Here is a 21,267-nt window from a genome sequence, read left to right on the forward strand (position 1 = left end):
CCCCTCCTGAGACTACATAAGGGTGATGCTGCTTCCATTGACCTCAACTCCTCTGCACCAGCCAGTGGACTAAAACGCTAATGCGGAGGGGATAACAGGTTGGTCCTGGAATACACATCTGCACCTACATCTGAAAGGACAAATAGCTACAAGATGGGTAAGTAATTGTTCTTTCTTATTCGACTGGATGCAGATGTGTAAGGGAAGAGATGTAGCCCAATCATTTTCAAGAATTCTGCCAGCTTTCTTATGCATTTCATAAACACAGGAGGAGCTGACAACAAGCTAAAGGAAACAGTGATGTATTGATGGTGTCTCCCTACTACCATGAATCTGAGAAACTTCCTATGACTTGGTATCACTGGGACGTGGAAGTAAGCACTGCAAAGACTGAGGCAGCAAACCAATTGTCCAGATTCAGTAAGAAGGGAGGACAGACGCCAGGTAACCAGGTAGAATCTCACATATTCACAGAACTTCTTGAGACTGTAAAGGTTCAAAATAAGCCTTAGACAATTCTTGGACTTAGGAATTAGGAAATGGCCAAATAAAACCGTACAGGAACTTCTTTCACAGCTCCTATAGCAAGCAGCATGTGGACCTTTTGAAGGAGCAGAGGCTTGTGAGTGGAGTCCCTGAAAAGGGATGGGAAAGGGAAGAGGGAAACAAACTGGACTGACTAGTACCAAAATGAGCTCCACAGGAAAACTGTGGAAACTGAAGTTATGTAAATTATATAACTTAAGTTGCATAACTTACATTGCCTTAGGCCCCCTAGCGTAGACCAGGCCACTGTGTGTCATAATTAGGAGTAGCTGTCCACATGAAAGAGATTGCTTGAAGGCCTGAGAGCGCTCCATGACCCTGATGCCCAGCACCAGCAACAAACTATTCTAGAAATAATACCGTACAGAAAAGTTTATCTAAAGGGCACTAATGGATAACTACTTTACAGATGTAATGAAGAGTTAGCTACACAGCAGAAAAAACCATACAGAGACTCACATGGGAAATTTTGACTCAGACCATGAGTAATAAGATAGGACTGAGAGGGAGTCAGGGGTGCATCAGCCTTATATCACCTTGGCAGGAGGCTCAGGGCAGGTACATCACTCTGATGAATACTACTAGTCACACATACACCTGGGTGCAGTCCTGGTCTGCATCCATTCAAGGAAAAGATATAGATTTAAAAATTACAAAGAATTTACAAATATCCTGATATCAGATACAGGAGGAATATTTCTTTCAGCACTATCGTGGCAAACATAGTTTGCTTGAGTGCAAGTCCTCATAATTCTGAGCAAGGATTTTGTATTTAAAAAAGAAAACAGATCCCATGGACCACAACATTCAGCACTGCCGTGCGTTTTCTGTTTCCACAAGAACTGGACCAGGATTTCACTGTCCAAAATTCTAGAGTTCTGGTGGCCACCAAGAACACAAAACAAGTACAGGGCACTTGTCACTGTTCCTCCTGAAAGCAGGACAGCAAGTTGGGTTGATTGCATCTGCTTGAGTAAGGACAGCCTGCCATCCCTCATGTGATCATACAAGAAAGCTCCCCATTGCGTAGGGAAGGTGTATGTACCATTGTGCAGCCTTGCATAAGATGAGCACAAAGCACGGGGTAGAAAAGAGACTGTTTGCCTGAAGGGAAGTTGCTTGAATCATTTTCATCTCCTCCACTCTTTCCTGACATAAATTGACCTTCAATCTCTCAGCTGGAAGCAGCCTGAGAGTTTTTCCTGCTGTAGGTGTCCATGCAGGTACAGATGGAGGTGCAATGCTTGCAGAAATAACTGGCAGCTAGCAGCAGTTCACACTGGTTTGGGTGTTGCTTTCTGCAGTCTCCAGTGAGTCTCCTTCTATTTCTGTAATGAGCAAAGCAAAAGGTTATGTAATTACCCTGTGCAGGATCACCTTCCTGTAATAAAAGATGCCAGAGAGGCCAGTGAGATTGTGCTGGTATAAATGAGGCAGAATTTGGCCCTGTCCCCTCAACTTGTAAGTGACTGAAGTGGACAGAAAGAGTGAAGCTGAACATACTGATGAGGTTTCCTGCCCCGATTTGGGTCATGCGACCATTGTTCTTCTCCAGCTCCTTCAACATAGACTTCTCAAAGGCCAACGCAGCAACTCGGCAAAAAAACTCCTTTACGTTTTCCCCTGGGAAACAAGAGGGAAACACCATGGTTTACAAATCTGCAGCTAGGCATGGTCAAATATACAAACAGGAATATAAACCACTGCTCAGACTGCAAAGAAAATTGACAGTGTGCCACCCTAGACGTGCTCCCTGCAAAGTGACAGTAAAACTGAAGCCCACTAGCCTGTGGTGACATTTTCCCATTTTCTTCCTTCAACCTCACATACAAATATATTTTTGATGAGCAGTAGTGGCTCCAATTGGATCACTGACATGCATACACACATAAGCACTTATGCACCATCATCTATGAATAAATGTAGACAATGCATACAGATACAATGCACATTCCTGCAAACATGACTGTACAAATTCACATATAAACAGTAACACAGAACCATTTAGAAACAGATTGTCCGAGATGTACCTGGGTTAGTGCCACATGCATATGACTGAAAACAGATGAGCACATAGTCAAGGGAGCAACATGTTACTCTCTTTCCCAGAATGTAGCACTGGCCACAAACAATCAGTCCCTCCAGCGCAGTGACTAACCTGTTTTTGCTGAGACTGACCAGTATTCAGCCTGCATCTCATTGGCAAAGCGAATAGCATCCAGTTCTGTCCGCTCACATGCAGCTCCTGACTGAATAAAGCAGCAGGGAATCACTTTGTCTGCAGGATGAAGCTGGTAAAATACTTCTAGAGTACCCCTGGGGTAACCTCTGAGCCCTGGCTGATGACACCCCCCACACACACACACACTCAGACCTGCTTCCCTTCCTGTCCTGGCCAGGCTCACAGCCACTTCCCTGCTTGGCCTGCCTGCCCTACTGCTGCAAGGCCTGGTAGGCTCCTGGCCCTGTCACCACTACCAGCCAGACTCCAAGACACACTGCCGGACCTGCGGTGGCCAGACTCCCAGCCAGCCAGCCCTGCCACTGCTTGTCCCAGCTGCGCTTCCAGCCCTGCCTGAACTCCCAGATGGCCAGCCCTGCTGCTGCTGGTCCCAGCTGGACTCCTGGCCCTGGTGCCGCCAATCTGGAAGGGCTACTGAACTCAAGCCCTCCTGTCTGGCCCAGGAACATCCATGGTCTTGCTGAAGCACAGATAGTGCTGCAGTAGAGTCCTGTTTTTTCAGCCTGTAATGTGTAATCCTAAAGTCCAGTCCTGCAAAGTGGCTACTTTAAATATGTGAATAAACCCAATAAAGTCAATGGAACTACTGAAATGTTTGAAGTTAAGTATTTGCATATTATTACTTGTGGGAGAATTCTGTATGAGTGTGCAATACAGAATTTTGCAAAAATTAACCCTGTGCATGCAGAATTGCCCCCCACCATACCCCCAGAAATGGGCTGCAGTGCTCCTGGCTGCCACCAGGGACCACTGGACCTGGCAGAGCCCCGCTGGTACACAGAAGACAGTGAAGGCCAGAGGGGAGGGAGCTAGCTGGTTCCTGGAAGCTCCAGTTCCCAGAACATCCTGATGGAAGGACAGGACCACACACAGGAAACTCCACATAAGCCTCAAACTGAGCATCAGACTGTTTCTCCCTCTGGATTCCTTGGCTTTGGGAGTAGAGGGGAACAGGAGTCTGAGCTCTGGGGCTGGGAGCGGGTTCAGTTGTCTGGACAAGGCAGAGTCCCACAGCTGGGCATGGGGAGGAAGGGAGTAGAGGTATTTGGGCAACAGGGTCCCCACAGCTGGACTCTGGGAGGGGAAGAGCTTGACTGTATCTGGACCAGGTATGCAATGTTGCTGGGCTCTCGGGGGGAGGGACTGTAGCTCAGATGGTGGGGGGCCAGATGTCTCTGGGAGAAGGAGGGGGACAGAGAAACAGGAACTGGGGTGTGTCAGAGTTTTTTAACTCTCTACTCCTGAGGAAATTTTCATGTGTTTCTGTACTGTTACAGGCATACTTGCTGACAGATATTCTGAAATAAATTAGCAAAATAATTGAAACTAGACGTATGATATGGTGTTAGGCTGACAATATTTGCAGAATTTTGACAAATTTTCAAATAGTGTATGCATAATTTTGAATTTTTGGCACAGCATGCTGCCAGGGGTAGCATAAGCAGCAGCAAGCTCAAGACCCAAGTCAGCGTCACATTGCCACTGGCTCCAGACATTAAGAACTTCTCCCCGTTTCAGACACTGTTCACTGGCAAACAATTATCCAAAGCGCACCTGGGATGGTGACAGATGATCAGTAAGTGTTACAAAAATATTTATAGGTAGAGAATCTAATAATCAGCCAATTGTGCCTGCTATCTTTCCAGTTTTAATCCAATATTCTCCTTCCCCACAAGACAAAGTCCCACATTCCTCCAAAAAGAAATCTTTCTTAACTTCTAATTCAACCTGAGCCCAGCTCCTCTCCCACCTAACTTGCTGTGCTACCTACAATAGCCCTGGTATATGCCAGAAGATTTTCAGAGCTTCTTATGTTGTAATTGATAGGAGTAAAGCCTTCTGGGGTGCATTAGCACTTCTTCAGACAGCCAAGAAATTGATGGAAAATAAGTGGGCAAAGTGGCTCTAGGGATATGAGTAGCACTGCAGGCAGCAGCTAAAAGGAAACAGTACAAAAGCAGAGAAAACTGTTTACTTTCAGATCTTTAAATGTTGACAGAGGGGTGTATATTCGAGGAGATAAACTCAAGTCGGAAGGGGGCAATTGCTCCCTCCACCTTTTGCAAATGACCCCTTCAAAGAAACAAAGGATGGGGATGCCCCTGAGCCTTTGAACCTGCTGTCTATATAGCAATCTTTAGGGGTCCTTCCACAGCACTGAATCGTCTCAGGTCTTGGTGACCTCCAGCACTCCAGGAATTGATCACTCTGCTCTGGTGTGTGAAACTCACCACTCCAGAGCTACATGACCTCGCTTTCCTTTGGTAGCTGTAAATTTATTTCTTAAGATGTTTGCAGCAACTACCACATGTTGTTGGGACACAACACTTGGACTTAACTTCATATGGAAATTCACTGGAATGGGTTAGGGGAGAAATGTTAGGAACTGCCTTTGTCCTGCTTACCACTAAATCTTTCTTTGTTCCAACCAGAAAGATGAAGCTGGACCCAGGCTCATTCTCCCTCAATGCATCCTCTAGCCACTGCCTGAAACACAAAACAGGAGGAGTGAGATGTAATCACAGAAGGAAAAAGTGGGCAAAGAGGAGTGAAAGAAATGGAAGTATAAGGGGGAAAGGGAAAGAGACAAAAGAAAACCCAGCATCAAGGAGAATGAAAGAAGATGAAGTTGTTGATGTGTCATGTGCCTCTCCCACTACAGAATAAATTGTTTGGAAGCTATTCCAGCTTCTCCAGACACATGTTTACCATTCTGTGAAAGCAGTTCTTGTTTCAGCCAACCTGCCCACTTTAGAACATAAGTCTAACAGGGATCAGAGCCCCTAGAGGAGGAAAGCAAAAGTGCCACTCTATTCACCCACAGAAAAGCATAAGGACAGAATAATGGTGACACTACACAGAGATAAGGAACAAGATACAAGAACAGAAAGTGCATAAGAAGCAGAGACAGAATGATAAAGATAAATGATAAAGCAGAGAAGGAGGAAATGCAGGAAAGCCAAGAGAAATTTCCACTGGGACAAGCTTAGCCACACAATGGAAGAGATCATTATGAGGGTCTGCCTGATTCTTATCGCACACTAGTATTACACCTCTGAAATGCCATTGACTTTGGTGGAGTTATTTTTGCTTTCTGCCAAGGTTAGTGAAAGAAAAATTAGGCCCACTGACTTCAACCTCCTACCAAGAGGAGACACTATTGAATAAAATTATATTTGTACATTCCGCAGACACTTGTGGCATAGATGATTAATCTGTGCAAGGTTTTCTCTCCTGTGTCCCATTCCCTCCCTTTACAGCCATATTTTGCTTTAAATATATGCACTAGAACCATTTTTATCATAATCATTAGTAGAGACAACCCTGGAATAAGAAAGTGCTATTTGGTAAGTAGAGTGCCTAGGAAACAAATAACATTTGAGACCCTAAATTATTCAAACACATTGGCTAAATACACCCTTCATCTTTTCTGGCTTAGAAACATATTTGCACACCAATTTCAGACCCAGTGAATCTTAATTCCCAGCTCAGTTTTATACTGGAAACCTTTTACTATTATCTCAAAGACACATCTAGAACTTACTTTGTGTGATCCAAAGTCTGGATATCAGCCAGATCAAACACTGTAATAATAACTGCAATAAAAAACAGCACAGAATAATGATTAAACAAGACAGTGGATTAGAAATCTTGAGGGTTCAACTCAATGCCTGAAGCATATAGGGAGAGAACAATTAATTTGATCCTGACTGTGAAGTGCTTTCTGACTTACTCACCCTCTGCTCCTCTGTAGTAAGCAGATGCAATGCACTTGAACTTTTCCTGACCTGCTGTGTCCCATCTGTACAGGAGGAAAAGAGAGGTTTCAGGTCAATCAAGCCTTGTGCAACCTGAGCAAACACTAATGAAGCAGCAGACTGGTACAAGTTGAAGAAGAATGTGATATCAGAGAAGTGTAACCATCTGGAATATGTTACCCATTAAGCACTGAAAGATATCCTATAAAGGACCATTATTTTAAGCAAGGCATTTTAACCCTATATTAGCTATTCTCAAAAGAGACATGCTTAAGGGAATTATGTGGTCTTGGTGAAGTCATTTAAGCCCAGAACCACAAAGGGACCTGGGTGTTTCATAGCTGAGCATTGCAGCATCTCTTTCAAGTGTTCAAAAAAATAATCAGAATAACACCAGTATGGACCACAAAACCTGAGTTAGATGCCTAGGCTCCCCATACTCACATGGACCAAGTGATTATTTAAGTAGCTATCAAGAGTGCAGAAGTCACTAAGGAGAAGAGGAGAGAGAGCAGCAACACCGCAGCCTTATTTTCAAATAAGTTGTTCAAGAAGAGCTATTCTGGAATAGCATAGCTTGAAATAACAGTGAAAAACACAAAAACAGATTTTGAAATAAAACGTAGCTATTTTGAAATATTGCATCTACACACATAGAGTCTATTTTGAAATAGAGCCATTGGATGCACTATAGTTTATTTTGAAATAGGCTCTATTCACTGTCTTAGCAGTGCCTATTTCAAAATAGATATTTCAGAACAAGCGCTATTCCACATAGGATGAGGTTGTTATTGTGAAATAATTTTGCTGTGTTTCCACCCTGGCTGACTCTGTGGTTCAGTTTTTTTCTCCCCCTGTAGCAGAGTCCCAGGCATGTGTGCTAACTATTGGGCCAACATTTATAAGGTGGAAGGGACCACATCCTCCTCCAGTGAAATTCTGAATGGGAGCCAGTGTAGCAGGTAGTCTCTGAGCAAGCCCAGTGGACTGAGCCCTGCACATGATTTAGAATGATGAACACCTATCTTCCTATATTTGCAGATTAATCTGGGTCTTAGGCAGGAGACAGGCATCCAGACACTTAGAATGAGTTAGATTTGTCAGGAGTTTTGTGGATCACAGTGGAGCCAAAACTAGCATCTGAATATTAAATTTAAGCAACTAACTCTACAGTTTAGGTACTTAAATACATTTGTGCTTGATCTTATGCCACTGAACTATTTTCCATGGACTTCAATAGATGTGGAAACAAAGCCCAAATCTCATAAAACCAAATTCTGTACTTAGCTATAGCCATGCACTCCTACTGAAGGCAAAGGAATGGGATGGGTATATACCTATCCCATAGAACTGAAAGGGATGTTGAGAGGTCATTGAGTCCACTCCCCTGCACTCCCAGCAGGACCCATCATCATCCCTGACAGATTTTTTTTTAAACATTTGGCCTTGGTCCCCAATTGGGCCCCTCAGAGACTGCACGCACAACCCTGGTTTAGCAGGCCAATGCTGAAACCACTGAGCTAGGATGAAACCATGGACATAATTTGCTGCTGAGAGACTCATTCAATTTTCCAGGAAGATTGAGTAACAAGGAAGAATTACAAAAAGTCAAACACAGTATCTAAGGTGAATGTGGTTGGTATAACCGTAAAGTTTTCAAGGGCAAGAAACCCAATAGATTGAGGTTTATACACTTGAGCCTCTTTAATCTGGCAACCCGGGGAAACAGCATGATGGATTAAAGATTTTTGCCCAGCCAGGGAGGGTGCTGTGGGGTCTGGGCATGAGGGGGATGGAGGTGAGGCACTTACCTGGCATCCAACTCCCACGGGCATGAGTGCCTCTGTGTTCCCCACTGCTTCCAGGCACTGACCCCCTGCCACTATAGGAGTCGCTAGGAAAAAACATGGGGGATGTGCATTGCCATTCCCTCAGCTGCGGGGAGGGAGATTGGTAACAGAGAAATGCTCCTTTCTCCATACCATGGGCGTTTCCACATTATAGGCTCCCAGAATATAAAGGTTCAAGTGTATTAAAGTAGTAATTCAAGTTCTGTTTAAACTATAGACATTTAAGAAAGAAAGCAAGTAGTACTATGATGTTCCAGCTTACATCTGGAGATTATATGGCACTCCAGCTATTTCAAACCGCTCAATTTCAAAATCCACTCCAATGGTTGCCTTGTAATCTCGGTCAAAAGTATCTTTACAAAATCTGAAAAAAAGTATTTGGAGAAAGCATATTTTTTTTTAAAAATTTCACCTCATGCCTGAGTATCATGCAAGGAGTATTATATAAGGAGAAGAACTGTGCAGCAGAAGATTGGCTTTCAATTGCATTGTACTTTAGAAATATTTACCAAATCAATAATAAGTGAATTGATAATGAACAGGGTAGTTACTCTGAGTGAGGATAAAGTAAATGAAACATAAAGGGCAAATTATAGAGGGCATCTCTAAGGGTATGCCTACACTGCAGCAGAGACTATCATATCCTGATACTATCATAAAATGAAATATAAGTTTGGTCTTAGGATTTTGGGAAGAATCAGTGAAAATAAGGCTTTGGGGCCTCCATGCTTTACTGACTTAATTTATACACTACGGCTACAGTTGCATTACAGTGATCAGTAGACTGTCATCACTGTTGACAGAGAGCGGCCACACACAAAAGCCAATCGGAAGAGTGCTCTGCTCTGTTGACAGAGTGGCGGGACTGCCCAGCTGCTCTCTTGACAAAACAGGCACCCGGAAGCACAGCAGACAGGGCTGCCCATTGTTCTGGATGCCCTGTCGGTCGAGAGAAGGCCTCCCCAGAGCATCTCCAAAGCTTTTTTGTCAACAGAACCTGTTGACAAAAGGCACTCTTCCTCATATGGGAGAGACAGAGGGTTGTTGGTGAAATGTGCGGGTTTTTGTCGAGATACTGTAACAAATCCCATTTTGTGCATGGATGCTCTACTAGTTTTGTCATCAAAACTGGCGTTTTGCTGGTAAATCACGCTACTGTAACCGTAGCCAAAGGTGGGGGGTAGAATCTCTGGGCTCCAGAAGAAAAAGGGGCCTGAGCTGCTATTATTTGGCTTAATGAATAGGCAAAATCTTTTAACAAGGCTTTAAGGATCAATTCCAAGGGCGACTCCAGCCACCAGATAGTTTTTTTGAATCCTCATTCATTCTCAAGTCTTTAGAATAGTCTCTCCAAAGGAAATGTTGAAAGCCCCATATCTTGGGTCATTTAAAAGTAGACCAGTCAAAATATGTGAGAATGCACCACAGGGAATAATCCTGTACTGCCAAGAAGGACTGATCAAGGTGCTAACTGGGATTTATCATGAGGCTATACTGAATTTCAGTGCCTCTCACTATAGGTTTTCTGGTTTTCCTTCAGTTTTAACGCTGAAAAAACATTCTGACACTGACAACGAGGGGTACAGTGATCAGCAGAGTGGTGAAGAAAGATATTTGATATTTTTATTATTGATTTAATAGAAAAGTGAAAGGGCTTTAACAATAGGACAATCATCCTGAACACATAGATGGTAAAGGAACAGAGAAGCTAAAACACAGAGAAATCGTTACACATATGAACAGCAAGCCCAATCTGCTGCAATACACCATACCTGTTGATGAGGCTAGTTTTCCCAACATAGAGGTCTCCTACCACAACCACTTTGGATATTTTCAGCCTGGAACAAGTATTTTGTTATTATTTAATACTGTTAATACTAGAGAATGTCTACAGTAAGCATAAGTCAATATAACTTAGGTCACTCAAGAGTGTAAAAAAGCCCCCACACCTCCCTCACCAAACTATGAAAGCTTTGCCCTGTCTACACTGACACTGTGTCAGCAGAAAATGCTCTTGCTTCACCAAAGCAGAACCAGTCTCAAAAGAGACCCTTGTGGAACCCCACTTTTTATGCCCTTTCAGCATGATTGTGAGCCATTAGTAACAACTCGCTGAGAACAGTTATCCAGTATCATTGCATTTGCCCTGCTTATTGATAAGAAGATCACATGAAATCATATAAAATGCCTTACTAAAGTCTAGGTATACCACATGAACTGCTTCTCCCTTATCCATGAGATTTGTTATCTGATCAAAGAAAGCTATCAGATTGGTTTGACATGATTTGTTCCTTACAAATCCATGCTGGCCATTATCTATTACCTTATTTTCTTCCAGATGTTTGTAGCTGAACTTCTTAATTATGTGCTCCATTATCTTTCCTGGCACAGAAGTTAAACTGACTAGTCTGTAGTTTCCTGGGTTGTTCTTATTTCCCTTTTTATAGATGGGCATTATATTTACTCTATGCCAGTCTTCCAGAATCCCTCCTGACTTCCATACCTTCTCTGTCAGCTCCTTGAACATTCATCATCAGGCCCTCGTGACTTGCCGACATCTATCTTTTCCAAGTAATTTTAACTTGTTCTTTTTTTACTTTATCTTCTAAACCTACTCTCTTCCCACTAGCATTCACTATCTTAGGCAAGCCTTCATCATCAGACTTCTTGGTTAAGACCAAAACAAAGTAGTCATTAAGCACCTCTGTCATTTCCAAGTTTTCTGATATTGTTTCTCCCTCCTCACTGAGAAGTAGGCTTACCCTGTCCTTGGTCTTCCTTTTGCTTCTCATATAGTTATAGAAAGTCGTCTTGTTACCCTTTATGTTTCTAGCTAGTTTGAGCTCAGTCATACTGGCATCACCTGGGAGGACGTCAACAAGGCTGCTAGTTTTGAATTTTGTTGTCCTTTTGGTGTAGAGAGGATTAACAGACTTCCACACCCATATTAAAATCATTGTTGACCCTTTGAACATTGATGATTCTGACCATGGTTGACACAAGTTGTTGAACCTGACTGATGCTGTCTACACCAGCAGGAAAAATGACTTCAATACCAGTTTGTGTGAAGCAGGGGGAATGACACTGGACACCTATTGTCAAATTTGAGGATTCCAGTACAGACACAACTTAAGCACCCAAAATACAAGAGGACTGGGGGGAAGTGAGGTTAAGATGCTGAGAAAACCAGGTATAAATAAGAACTTAAAATAATTTTTAAAATGTAAAGGCCTGTTAATTACAGAGACTCACCCAACTGTCCCAGTGTTGCGTTGCTGACAGACACTCCTGACCCGTGCATGGAAGTGGTCTTTGAATTGGAGACAGGCTTCTGGCGTGTACCACTACAGATAATACAGAGCAGTCACCTGGATGTATTGTGTAATGATGTCTAAGGAGTCCAGCCAGGCAGGAACAAATTACACTATACTCTGTCTGAACTGGCATTCTATCATCCGGAACTAACTCTCAAATAACCGGCATTTTAACTGTTAAGTCAATTTTAGTTACGTTATCCATAAGCACAATATAGTGAAAGTGAATACAAATAAATACAGAAAACGCAGTATAAGTTGCAGTGTACAATACTCCTGTTATTGGTAAATAAAGTACTCTGCATACACTTTTGTTTGTTTCTTAGTATCTAATCTGAGGGCTTTTTTTCCCCAATGGAATGCGGCGGAACTACGTTCTGCCACCTTGTTTCCCAGCATCATTTTTAAAAGGAGCTGCCACAGCTCCACCTCTGGCTCCCTGCGTGAATGGGAAAGAGCAGGACTCAATTTAATTGGCTTAATGGCCAGCCAGACCATTAAACCAATTACATTGACTCCTGATCTTTCAGTGCACAGGTCAGGGAGCTGCTCCTGCAGCTGTACGAGGGGCAAGCTGTGCAGCCAGCAAAGCAGCAAGAGTACATGGAGCTCCTTTGGAAAAGTAAGTCCTGGGTTTGGGGGCCGGGCAGCTGGGCAGGGTTAAGACTGGCAGTGGATTGGGGCCGTGGGAGTGGGGCAAGGGGTTGAGTTGAGCTGGGGCCGCACAACTGTGCAGGGGAGGTTGAGCTGGGGGAGGAGATGGGTTGACCCAGGGCCGGTGGGCCAGAACTGGGGCTGTGCAATTAACCAGGAGATTGAGCAGGGGTGATGGAGGTTGAGCTGGGGCCATGCAGCTGTGTGGGGTTGACCAAGGGGAGGGGGCAGTTGGCTGGGGTGTTGAGCTGGAGCTGTGCAGCCACGCAGGGGTTTGAGCTGGGTGGGTGGGTTGAGCAGAGTGTGGGGCTGTACGAGGGGGCTTTGTGGCTGGGGCATGGGGCTTGAGTTCCAGCATCTTTTTGTGTAGAAAAAAAGCACTGTCTAATCTTGTTTTTTATTAGTGTTAGGATATCTGGCAACCTCCCGGTCCCAGGGCTGCCAGATATGAAAGAGTTTACTGTAACAATGTGATGAATTTGAACCCCTCATTAAGGACAGGCAAGAAAGAAAGAAAGATTCCCTGTTTCATCAAGCAGAGAGGCTAGAGTATGGCTGCATCTACACTACAGAAATCATTCGAAAGAAGCTCTTCCAGAAGATCTCTTGCAAAAGAACTTCTTTCAAAAGAGTGTGTCCACACACAAAAAAGGCGATCACAAGAGCGCTCTACTCTTTCGAATGAGAGCATCCACACAGCCCCCATTCTTTCAAAAGAACAGGCCAGGGATCTAAAAATCAGGCCCCATGAGGACTGCTCTTTTGAAAAAAAGGGCTGCAGATAATCTACACATATTTTCTTTCAAAAGAACCTTTTGAAAGGGGGGGTGGGGGCTTTTCCCGAAATGGGAAAGAAGGAGCGTTTTTGGAAAGAAGTACCACAGTCTTTCAATTTACTTTTGAAAGAACACTTTTTGTGTGCAGATGCTCTGTGGGATCTTTTGAAAGAGCCCCCTTCTTTTGAAAAATCTTCCAAAGAACTTGCTAGTATAGATGCAAGCTATGTGGGTTTGTCTACGCATGCGAATTATCTTGGAATAAAATAGGGTGTGAATTTAAAATGGATTAACTACTCTAGATTAAAAGCATCAACACATGGAGTAAATTAGGAATAGCTCCCCAAATAGACTGGCAGCTTCTCATACAGATAACAAACATATCTTCTCCATCATGTTTTTTGAAATCACTTTTTTGAGTCTTAGCCTTCTTTGCCACATAAATCCCTGTATAAACTCAACAGGACCCAAGATATCTCCAAAATTTTTTTTTTGGCATTACAGAGTCAGGGACTTTGATTTTTCCCATAAAATGAAAATAATTCACAGCTTTGATCATGCTATCCATGCGTCATTCTGACTACACTGTCTTTCAAACCTCTTCTTGTACAGGGACCTTTTTCTCTTATGACTGGTTTCTAATAAAGCACAGTTTATCTCCCCACTGCTACAACCTTCCCTATAACTCCCTGCTATTTCTTAAATTCAGTTTTAATGTTATGAATTCAATAGTTCCTGTTTGCCAGAAGCTGCAAATGGGTGCTAGAGGGTGGATCACTTAATTATTATCTGTTCTGTTCATTCCCGTTGAAGCACCTGCCACTGGCCACTGTCAGAAGAGAGGATATTATGCTAGATGGACCATTGGTTTGACACAGTATGGCTGGTCTTATGTTCTTATAGTTATTGTATACCTCTCTTACGGTTACATGATTTAGGTCGGGGTCAGCAACCAAAAGAGCAACAAGAGACATTTTTTTTTTATTTAGGTAAAAAAAAAAAAAATCGATAATTCAAGAGACAATTTCATAATTTAATATGCATGTGAATATGAGATAGTCCTTCATAAATGTCAAACCATACTTTTTGTAACGCTTATTTTAAGAATGGTGCATATACATATCTCACAATGCACTGGACTTATTAAAGGGGAAGTATCAGAGGGGTAGCCGTGTTAGTCTGGATCTGTAGCAGCAACGAAGGGTCCTGTGGCACCTTATAGACTAACAGAAAAGTTTAGAGCATGAGCTTTCACGAGTTAACTCACTTCTTCAGATGCTGATAAAGGGGAAGTTATCCAGTGGTTCAAGATCACATATTGTTTGCTATTTAGATATGAGTTGTTCATTGGTTGGCTTTTAGATTTTCAACAAAATATCAAAAATAATCAGGAGAAATTTTTTTTCACTTTGCAATTATAGTGTCCTTAAAGAGCCATAGGTTGCAGACCCTTAATTTAGGCAGTTGTTGTTACCTTTGTACCCCACAAGATTTTGCAGGTGTGCAGGCTTAGCCTAATTAAAACCTCTTTCTCTAGAGGGAATGATGTAAGTGCAAACATTTCAGATGGAATATTTTTAGAAAAGTGTGCTTTACTCCAATAATTGATTTCCACATTAAAAAAAGCAAAAAAAAAATTGTAGGTAAGTGAAAAAAAATCCTGAATCAGGGGCAACGTGGAAGTAATACTTAGTCTGCTAGATGTCAAGCTGTGTTGGTAAAGGGAGGAGAAGCTGCTTACCTTGGGGAAGTGGGAGATTATTCTGTCCCTACTCACTGGGGGAACCAAATGCATTAGGCTGGACTTCATCCTCCAAATCTAGCCTGTCTCTGGCATACATGAAACCTGTAAAGGAGACAAACATCATGAATTGTCTCAGCAGACCTCACACGTGAATGAAAAAAGGAAACTGCCATTCCTTATGGGTACTGTAGCTTTGTCTTTCTGGTATAAAGCAGGCAGTTGGTGGATCGCTACTTGTAGAAGTTTGACTTTACTTTGTAATAAATGCCCCATTTCTAAGCTAAAAGGAATTATTTAATTATTTTGCTGGAGAAGTAATGAGTGGATTTCTGAAGTTAAAACACAGCCAGATCTCATTTCACTAAAATGGTAGACATGCCATCACTCACGGATCTCATTATTATCTGTTCTCTGCTTCATGCCTCCTCCTGATGCATGTTGCATTTTAAATCTTACATGACCCCTCATTTCATCCAACTGGTTAGAGACCAGATAATGAAGTTGCCACTTTTCCTGATACCAAAGAAAACTCCCATCCAAGAGCAGCTCCGACAGTCTTAAGTCAATACACAACATAACTTGGAAGAAGGGTAATGTTCATATGACTCATGCATATATTAAAAAATCCCAGTCACCTCCACACTTAACTCCAAACACACCAATTTAGCTACACAATCCAGCTTAAAAGTACGCAAGAGAAAGTCCTTCATTATTAGGGTAATTGTCTGAAATTAGCATTTACAGTAAATACATTTCCAGTAAGAAAATTGATCATCTAGCAAAGTGCAAAGAAGGACTCACCATGCAGCAGCTGATGCAGCAGGATCTCAGCTACACAAGCAGCTCCGCCTGCTGCTGCGTGACCATAGCAACTGGTTTGAAACATTCCACCCCCCACCAAACACATTTGAAGGTGGAGCTGGAACAGAGAGTAACTAACTGCATAGGGATACTGCTGATCTAACACGGATCCCTTTTAAAGAACTGAATTGGTTACTTATAGATGAAGGAAGTCAGATGCTATTGGTTAGTACACACAATGAGCCCGAGTCTGCATTAAGAAAATAGTGCTACAGAATTCAGCCAGCAGTAGGCCTGAGTAAGGATTTACAGGATCAGCCCCTTATATAAGAGCCTGGAAAACTGGTAATACAGTAATATTAAGGATACTAATGATGGAACCCTCAGAGGACGTAATGAAATCCAGGAGGAATTTTCAGAATTTCAACTAAATGGATTCCCACCCAACTTCAAAATCAGGGTCCATAGTTCAACAGCAAACTGTTTTAAAGAATCCTTTTTATACAAAGAATTGTTTGTTCTATCAAGCGTTTACTTGATCTCTCCTCCTAACATCCTGGGAGCTAGAGACAGGCATTTAGGAGTCAAAGGCAACTCTGCTTGGTCCAAGCATTCCCCTACTTATTTATTACTACCTAATGCATACTGTCATTCCCTCTGCTCAATTTTACGCATTATTTTAATCTTGTATAATGAAAGATTTTGCTATCTGTTTCAATGAGATTTTAAAACTGAATAAAATAAATTTCTCACATTCTTTTTATCAGTCTTAGAGTCCACCCTGACAGTCCTGGACCAAAGTCTTGAGGAGCAATCCCATTCGAATAAGTACGTTACAAAAAGACACATGAATATACAAGTTGAACCTCTCTATTCCCGCACCCTCAGAATCTAACCAGTGCCAAACAAGAGAATTTGCTGGATCACAGGCGATCAGTATTGTCTAGCAGCATTACCAACACTTCCACTGCTTACTGAACTCTTACAAGACATGTAGGGGTAAATTACAGCTAAATAACACAAAACAGTGAAAGCCAGAACTGGTGGCTATAAACACACTTTATGGGACCAGGGGAAACTTGGCCACGCTCATGATAAGTGGACGTGATCCAGCTAACTAAAATCATGCCAGACAACAGATGTTGCCAGATGAGAGAGTGCCAAAATAAAGAGGTTCAACCTGTACAATGAAAAAATAAGCAACTACAATGATTTTTTTCATATACATATACAAAGTTAATATTACACAGCTGATTTTCCAGATCTTCTAACTAGAACCTGTGTTTTGTTCTCTATTTCGCGCAGTTACTTTTAAATATTTTTAGTCATTCATGTGAACACAAGCATATTGCAAAAACAAATGAAAGCCCAGGGTCTGCTGTCCAGAGAAGATGGAATGTTATCAGTTATACAGCACTTGGGTTAAATCCATCTTGTTTTATGCATGTTAATACTACTAGTGAAGTAAAATAGTCTGTGTGCTCAAGGTGAGATCAATTCACCAACGATCACTGGGATTCTAAATGACGGGCAATTTTTAAATCAAGACTGATTATTTTTCAAAAAGATCTGATCTAGGAATTATTTCGGGAAGTTTTACTGCCTGTGCTATACAGGAGGATCAATCTTCATGATCACAGTAGTCCCTTCTAACCTTGGAATCTATAAAGCATTTGAACCTTTGCATACAAGATCCCTCTGTAGCTAATGGGGATATATTTTAACTAGTTTTCACATTTCAAACTAATAATTTAAAATATGAACAAAAATTTTTAAACCTGATAACAGTCTCATCACGTGAGCTGTTTCTTTAATCTTCCTCAATTCTGTTCTAGAACATCCAAAACATGTAAACAATTGCCCTGTGTACACAGGCTGAGTCACTGCTTGTCTTCTATGGTCTTTTCACAAAAGGAACTATAAAAATCAATATTACTCTTAATGAATCCAAAGTCCAATAGAGGCCCAGGTAACCAATTTAAATAAACAAGTTGTCTTGATTAGTACCCAGGATATTTACTTTTCTCATGCTTCAGTCCCACTCCCCCAACAAGTAAATCAATACACCATCTGTGAAATGAGGGACCATGGACAATGATTTTAGAAATACAAAGCTTTCCAAAATCACTGAGGAAAACAGATACATTAAAGCTGGCAATGACCACCGGTGCGTATTAATGCCCAGATCACTCCCTTTACCTACAATGTTGGAGGAAACCTGGTCATAGAGGAAGAGAAGGGACAAGCTGCCTTCATGGCATCATCCCCAATTTCCATCTGTGCTACCAAAATCTTTACCAGTAGTCTATATAAAGTAGACTCAGTGGATAGAGAGGGAATTTGGTCTGGCAGGCCAGTTATCTTTCATTTTTCTCCATACTCATCAGAAAATGAAAACAAATTAATGCTGCCCCTGTTACTTCTGAAGGAGTGTGCAAAAGATAATGGTCCCCAGAGAAGCCCAGGACTGCAAGGAGATTGGAGAAAAGACAGAGTGGAGAAACAGTTCCTTTGCAGAGATGTGGATATTGTGAGGTCTAAAGGTTATGCATGACACATCCATCTCATTCTGCAGAAGAAAGACTCCAGATCTCAGCAGAAGAGAAACTCAAAAAGTGCACACTTAATGGCGACGTCTACACGAGAAGCCTTTGTCAGCAGAACTCACTATTGGAAGGGATTCCCCAGAAAAACTTCTGTTAACAGATTGTGTCTACACACAAAAGCAGATTGACAGAGCAATCTGCTCTGTCAACAAAGTAGCCAGACTACCAGCCGCTTTCTCAACAGAAGGGCCAACTGGAAGCTCAGCAAAGAGGGGTGCCCATGGAACTGGAAGCCCTGTCTGTCAACAAAAGGGCCCCCTTGGCATCTACACAGCTGTTTTCTTGAGAAGAACACTGTCAACGAAGGTGTGATACCTGAACTGGGAGAGATATACCACTGCTGGTGGATGAGCTGGGTTTTGTCCACAAACTGTCGACAGACGCATTTTGCACGTAGGTCACGGACTTTTCTGACAAAAGCCCAGTTTTTCTGGAAAAACCCTCTGATGTAGATGTAACCCATGAGTTTCTAACAAACAATATGAAACTAAGCTGTTTACTGGACAATTTGCTCCAAAATTCTAAGATTAAGAAAATAAGTATGTCTTTCTGAAAACCATTTTAACAGTAGCGAAGTTTGCCATTGTGGATTTCAGTGACAGACAAGTGAGCATCTATTCTTTTGTCTGACGTTAATCCTACTGATCTGACTAACCCATACTGTTACCTTTGTAGAATCCTGCCAGAGAACTTTGACGATACAGTTGTTGGACAAACATAATGAAAATTAGCTCATGGGCATGAATATTAACTGCTATATGAGAAGTGAAGAAATATTTTATGTTGCATAAGCTGCACAAACAGCTGAGTTTCCCTGATGCCAGAATATATCTCAGTTGCCTGAATGAGAACCGCGAGTGCCCTGACAGTGAAGTAATCAACATGGCAGTGACATATGCTACCTGCCTACCAAGCTATCAAACTGTAAAACTCCACATAATGCTGTGCCATAAACTTAAATGGGATGGTATTGACAAATGGAGACAAATCTTGAGGCCACATATGTGATTGTGTATGGGTCCAACAAGTGTAAGCAATGTACAGTGGAAATAATCCTCATATTCTGGATGTCACAGCAGCGCTGCGTCTCTGGAGAGGAATATGGAGGAAGAAATGTGGGCAAGGCCCAGAAAGGGAAGTATGACGAATGAATCTATGCATAAGTTAAAGCACATGGCCAAAATCCTGCATAAGTAAAGAGCAGCAGTGCATGTCTAATGGAAAACATTTTATACTTACTTTCAGGCTTTTAAAAATTCTTTTGTTTTTACATAGTCAATCTTATTCTAGAGAAATTAACCAGAATTCCCACAAAATTGTGTCTTTTACAGACTCTAACTTATGGGCTCCAACCATCAACTATTGTAAAACAACAGACTTTTTTCAACCATTTGGCTCCACCCAAGTTTTTTTTTCTCAGCTACGTGTTTTCTTTCTGCAACCTACAATAAAGAGTATCCTGAGGGATATCATCAAACTTGTGCATCAAAATAAAAGCTACTACATACCTTAGGTTTGCTTAGCTTCACATGGTATGGTTTTCATAAGGTCTCGAAACCAATCATCCAGACTACGCTGATCCAACTGAAATCAACAAAGAAGCTATCACTAATTTAAGTGTGAGAAAAGCATGTTGTAAATCTTACTATTCACAAAATGTGTCCTGTTGATTTCCACGGAACTATCTACACGAGGAAGACAAACACAAGACTGTGCTGGTCCCTATGGGTATTTAGTATGATGCAAGTATGGCTTGTTAAATCTAATAATTTTATTCAAGTTCTTCTGCTATGCACATTTGATCTGAGGCAACACCATTTACTTCTTCATATACAGAGGAATTAAAATGCTTCCATCATCTGCTTAGCCTTTTTTGTTTTATTTTCTTTATTAAGAAATCATAGAACATTGGGTGTGTATAGTTCTTCAAGCTTGCAGGAGCTATTTGGATAATAGTGGAATAGCTGACACATACATGGTCAGAAAACAGGAATCTGCATACCATACAGATATTGAAAAATACTCTTACAATAATTATGGAAACCCAAACTCCTCTGAAACAGTGCATAAAGAGACATAAGCATACAAACATAGGTCAGACTGTGCAATAGCCCTGCATTCTGTCTGAAATCATTAAAGTTCAATATAATTACCTATTAATGATTGTTTACCTATATCTATGCACCTCCTTCTTTTTAGTACCAGCCTTAAGAAAATAATTTTGCAACTAAACCTCCTTCTCTTTCCTCACCTCTTCTCCTATCTTTGGGCCTGATACTTTAATCTGTATACAGGCTACACACCCACTTCATTCAGTGAATCCTCATGCTGTCTTTTCTCCACTGATTTAATTGTATTTTGATGTACATAGCCCATTTTTCATCTGAAGAAGCCTGTCTTACCCATGAAATCGGGACAGCTTGTTATTTGTATAGTTTCCCAACGTACATCTGCCCTTGATATATAGAGAGCTAGAGACATAATTAGCAATCCAAATTCTGGCCTCATTTCCGGCTATGCACCCTGCTCGATATCAGCAGAGGCTACAGCGTGAGCAGGATGCGGCCCAGGGAGCCTAGGCAGGGTGTGGGAAAGGAGTGACCAGCAGGCTTCGGCCAGACCTTCTCCAGGGCGCTCATCTGAAGGAGGAAGATTTCAAACGGCGATGAAACGAGCCGCGCGGGCACAGACCATGGGCCAGAGCCAAGAGAGGTGGCCCCACAGAGGGAGATTGTTACCAGTGTCCTCCACCTCCCTTCCAGCCTGGTGCCCCCCTGCTCCGACAGTAGGAATTATAAACCCTCCTCCCTGCGTCGGGAGGAGAAACTGTCTCCCCTCCCGCCGGAAGTCTCTTCGATCATTCCTCAGGACACTTCCCCCTCCCCAAAGCTAATAACGGCCCCGGCTTCTTATTCACCGGCTACGTCACTGGCGCTGCTCCTGCCTGGCAGCAAACGGAGAATGCCTTATCTGCGC

At 42.1% G+C, this 21,267-nt stretch overlaps 1 protein-coding gene across 2 annotated transcripts; it reads right to left on the minus strand.

Annotated features, from left to right (window-relative positions):
• Window positions 1-1,736: 1,736 nt before the first annotated feature.
• Window positions 1,737-21,007, minus strand: RAB36 (RAB36, member RAS oncogene family). 2 transcript variants are annotated; one of them, XM_075012864.1, is made up of 12 exons: window positions 20,913-21,007; window positions 19,800-19,875; window positions 14,882-14,986; window positions 11,649-11,740; window positions 10,169-10,234; window positions 8,659-8,760; window positions 6,526-6,590; window positions 6,333-6,384; window positions 5,194-5,275; window positions 2,705-2,795; window positions 2,050-2,169; window positions 1,737-1,874 (listed from the first exon to the last, which is right to left on the minus strand). In XM_075012864.1, the coding sequence occupies exons 3-12, from the start codon at window positions 14,948-14,950 to the stop codon at window positions 1,810-1,812; spliced, it is 804 nt and encodes a 267-aa protein (XP_074868965.1). In that variant the 5' UTR covers window positions 14,951-14,986; window positions 19,800-19,875; window positions 20,913-21,007; the 3' UTR covers window positions 1,737-1,809. The 2 variants fall into 2 exon arrangements, with proteins under 2 accessions (XP_074868965.1, XP_074868964.1); XM_075012863.1 differs by having other exon boundaries at window positions 20,694-20,992.
• Window positions 21,008-21,267: the final 260 nt, after the last annotated feature.

This window comes from Carettochelys insculpta, chromosome 18 (genome assembly GCF_033958435.1).
Source record: "Carettochelys insculpta isolate YL-2023 chromosome 18, ASM3395843v1, whole genome shotgun sequence".
Lineage (NCBI taxonomy): Eukaryota > Metazoa > Chordata > Testudines > Carettochelyidae > Carettochelys > Carettochelys insculpta.